Source organism: Limulus polyphemus, unplaced genomic scaffold (assembly GCF_000517525.1).
Source record: "Limulus polyphemus unplaced genomic scaffold, Limulus_polyphemus-2.1.2 Scaffold111, whole genome shotgun sequence".
Classification (NCBI taxonomy): Eukaryota; Metazoa; Arthropoda; class Merostomata; order Xiphosura; family Limulidae; genus Limulus; species Limulus polyphemus.
Genome location: NW_013665721.1, coordinates 784,471 through 788,711, shown reverse-complemented (window position 1 = coordinate 788,711; position 4,241 = coordinate 784,471). Strand labels below are relative to the sequence as shown.

General features: G+C 33.2%; 1 protein-coding gene across 1 annotated transcript in view; it reads right to left on the bottom strand.

The window, feature by feature from the left end:
• Positions 1-3,922, bottom strand: part of LOC106471301 (very-long-chain (3R)-3-hydroxyacyl-CoA dehydratase-like) — a 25,797-nt gene extending 21,875 nt beyond the window's left edge. Inside the window, exons 1-2 of the mRNA XM_013931903.2 lie at positions 3,829-3,922; positions 884-1,000 (exon numbers count right to left, since the gene is read on the bottom strand). Of these exons, the coding sequence (XP_013787357.1) occupies positions 884-1,000; positions 3,829-3,915 (204 nt within the window). The 5' untranslated portion in view covers positions 3,916-3,922. The remainder of the gene's footprint in view (positions 1-883; positions 1,001-3,828) is intronic.
• Positions 3,923-4,241: the final 319 nt, after the last annotated feature.

The window sequence follows — 4,241 nt, the reverse complement described above, 5'->3', positions numbered from 1 at the left end:
TCTGCTGGGACCAAGTACCAGCAGATGTGGTAAAAGGACGGTAAACCTGGTATAAATAAGTCTTGATGCCGCAGAGCATCAGAGATTGACAGCAATCTCTGTCTGCTTTATTCATGTTACTCCATGTGTGTGTACAGTTAAAGATGAACAAATTTTTGAAAAAAAAAAACACTAAGGAGAACTACTAGCAGTCTTACAGAACACCCTATCTCTACAGTGTGCATAACCGAAACCTGTGACATAATAGTTTAAGCATGAATGAAAAAAAAAACAGACACACACAATCAATGCCTGGCAGCATCTGGAATTATATATCAGTTCTATGGTAGGAAGGGCTACAATGTAATTTACAGCGAGCATGGATGCAGGATGGACAGTGAAGACATAAAAAAAAAAAAAGTAACACCTGGTATACTTGCCACAGAGTGGGATCCACAATACACTAACAAAAGGCTCCTCAAAAAATAAGAAAAGTTGGAAAAAAACCAACCTTTCACAATATCCAAATGGAAAAGTTTAAATAAATAGTAAAGAAAAACTAAGTCAATAGTATAATGGAAAAAGTCGACAAATCCATGAACAAAACCAGCACTATTGCCAATTGATTAGTGATTAATGAGTGCAAATGTGAAGTGGGTGCTGGTTGTGATAGGAGTTGTATTGCACTGCTATTGGAGGACAGCTGCATGATCATTTGCATTTTGATATGCAGAAGCAGGAGGTGGAAGGCTAGTGGCAGAGCATTGAAAAGTTGCACCGATAGAGGGCAGTATTATTTTGTCAGTGGAGATAAGATATTGTATCAGAATTCTATTTTCATGCATTTAACACCTTGATTCTGTTCTTATATGATTTAAATTTAGAAATTTCACATTTCACCAACCTCAGTCAAAACAGTTTTATAGAAATCCAGTACAAAGTGATATACATTTTCTCCTTTAGCACCAATTCCACTAGCAGTAAACTCCAGCTGATTTTCAGTAACATCCACTTCTGGTGTCTAATATAAATATATATATATACAGTGTGTAACATAATTATACACAGAAATTAGTTAACTTTAAACCTAGGCTTCTTCTTCTGCATTTTGTGGAAATATTGGATTTGGTCTAAATCATGTATATTTAACCCACTTATGTTAAGTAAAAAGACAGAGACAAAAAAAAGATAAAGCATTTGGATCAGGGATGTATAGGTCAAAGAGCAGATAAGCAAATCTCTCTCTCATTTTGGTCAGCCAATCAACAACAAACAAGTGCCCGAAGATTGGAGAGTATCTAATATTACTCTTACTTGTAAAGGGAATGATACAATTTTCCTGGAAATTATAGGCCAGTTAGTTTTACTTTTCTAGTGGGGAAAATTCTAGAAAAACTGATAAAAGAAGCTTTGCAAAATCATTTAGTGAAATATGATGTCATTAAAGAAGCCAATAAAAATTCACTAAACAAAAATCTTGGCTTACTAATCTGCTGTATTTTTTTTTTTTCTTTGAGGATGTTACTCATAACCTGGATGATGGAAAAAATGTGGACCTAGTGTATTTGGATCTTCAGATGGCTTCTGATATGGCACCACATAGAAGATTAACTAAGAAAATCACATTGTTGGGAGATATGGAAGATCTAGTTGACGGAATTTTTGGGTGAGTAGGTGAGAGAGAAAGCAAGCAGTTGTTACTAATGAAGTCTAATCATACTTAACCTTTGTTACTTGTGGCAAGCCTCAGAGGTTAGTGCTTGGGTCTTTGTTTTTATTGTTTACATTAATGATGCTAATAACAGAATAATTAGTAAAATCACTGATTAAGCCTCTCTTGGAGTACTGTGTGCAGTTTAGATCTCCTTATCTAAGAAAGGATTTCTTATTTTAGTAACCCTGTGCATAGCTACAAATTAAGTATTTTGCATACTACAAGAAAGAGTTAAATCATAATGGAAATACTGTGTACAAAAAACATTTATTTTATTAATACTTAACTTTTAGATGATATATGCTGTTTAAGAGGTGTATGGAAGAAAGAAGGTTGTTACTTATGTAAGAGGTTGTGTGTGTGGGTCAATAGTATAAATGTCTACAATTTCTTTGTACTGTATTGTGAAGATAAGAGAATAAAAATTAAAGTTTAGAAAAATTCAGACTAGGCTCCAGTTAAAGCAGTATATTTTTCTAATAGGGTAACTGGCTTATGAAACAAGTTTCCTTTGATAGGAGTGGAGGCTGACACTACATAAGTTTCAGGTGGGATTCAATGATTTCCTGAAAATTAAAGAATTTAAATTTTTACTTTTCTTAAGGGTGGATGTGCAAAGACAGTCTTGTGTAACTTGTAACTGTTAGTCTGTAGATGTTTAAAAAGGGTACATACATTCAGCTTGGTAAAAGACCATCATTATCTTCTTAGGCTATAATAATATGTAGATAGCAAGAGAACTATTTGATCCTTCACAAGACTGTCGCCCGGCATGGCCAGGTGGATAAGGCGCTCGACTCACAATCTGAGGGTCGGGGGTTCGAATCCGCATCCCACCAAACATGCTCGCACTTTTAGCCGTGGGGGCGTTATAATGTGACAGTCAATCCCACTATTCGTTGGTAAAAGAGTAGCCCAAGAGTTGGCGGTGGGTGGTGATGACTAGCTGCCTTCCCTCTAGTCTTACACTGCTAAATTAGGGATGGCTAGCGCAGATAGCCCTCGTGTAGCTTTGCGCGAAATTCCAAAACAAACAAACAAAGAAAAAAAGTTTATGATAATTTCCATACTTTGGATTAACCATGGAAATAGTGTAATACTATATTTTAATCAGAAAATTATAAACCTATTTGATTAAATGAAATAATTTAGTTTAGCATAAAATTTCATATTTAGGTGATTAAAGTATATATAAAGTTGAATACTGAAACAGTTTTAAACTATAGTTGCTATTTTTATGACATACAGAAATAAATAATACTTGTCATATTACAAAGCTTATTAAAAAAACACAAAAAGAAACTTATAACATGACATTTGCAAGAGAAAAACATTCTGATGCATATTATAAAAGCAATATTGTTTTATATTTATTGACATGCCATTTTCACTCCTACCTACCATATTCCACCTCTTATTGTAAACATTTTTCCACTACCTGATTGAACAAATCAATCTCTGACTGAGTTAACTACTCATATTTGACTTTTATTCTTTCTATATAATATTTTACACAGCTCTATCTACCGAGAGTTTAGTAATTCAGTAGGTAAAGCATTGTGTATGAATCATACTTCATTACATTTTTTCCTATGTAAAACATGTACAACTTACTGTTTTGATCACTGATGTCTTACACACACTTTCTTCTTTCTGACGTAGGAACAATTCTATATGATGCTATCATTATGCACGTCTAAATACATCATTTCCTATATTAATTATTTCCATATTTTTATGTTAAAGTAAAAAATTTCATTCTGGCTGAAAAAAATTACACCACACGCAAGGTATACCAAAGCCAAGGCTAATTCACTTGAAGTTGAATTAATATTGATAAAGCCAAGTCATAAGATACATGCCTTTTGCTATTCTTACTCAGTTTTAGTCTTCCTACTACAAGAATAATACTAATAGTCCTAAACCGTAAGTAAAACACCCAGTGATTCTAACTGTAAATGTAAACACAGTAAAACGAAAGCCGGTAAGCCTACTTCAAATACTTAAGTACTTCATAATTCAATATTGACCGTGACAATACTAAATTTTATTATTATCGCTTTGAGATACACTAATGTAATATTTTCACGATAAATAAACAATATTACCATACTTTATGTAAGTATCAAACAAACCTTCACATTACGTAATTCAACTCGTAAAGATATTCCAGTTTCTGTTTGCGCCCAGTGAACGAACGGACTTAAAACGGAGGACGCCATAATTAACAACTCCTTCAACACTCCTGCCACCTCGTAGTTAAATGTTATAAACTTATAAACAGCTCATTAGTTCATTTGTTTAAGATCAAATCTACCGTGTCCACCGCGAGGAATCTAATCTCGAATTTTAGCGCTGTAAATCCGTAAAATTACCGATGTCCCACCAGGGAACTTATTCCACTAGTGTACAGTTATAACATTTAATACAGAATATTTCAATTTAGTTTATTTTTTAAGTAATAGTTCATTTCATTAATTTAACACTAACAGAACTACAGACAAAAAAAAAAAAAGAAAAAAAAGAGGGAAACAAAATATGTTATATA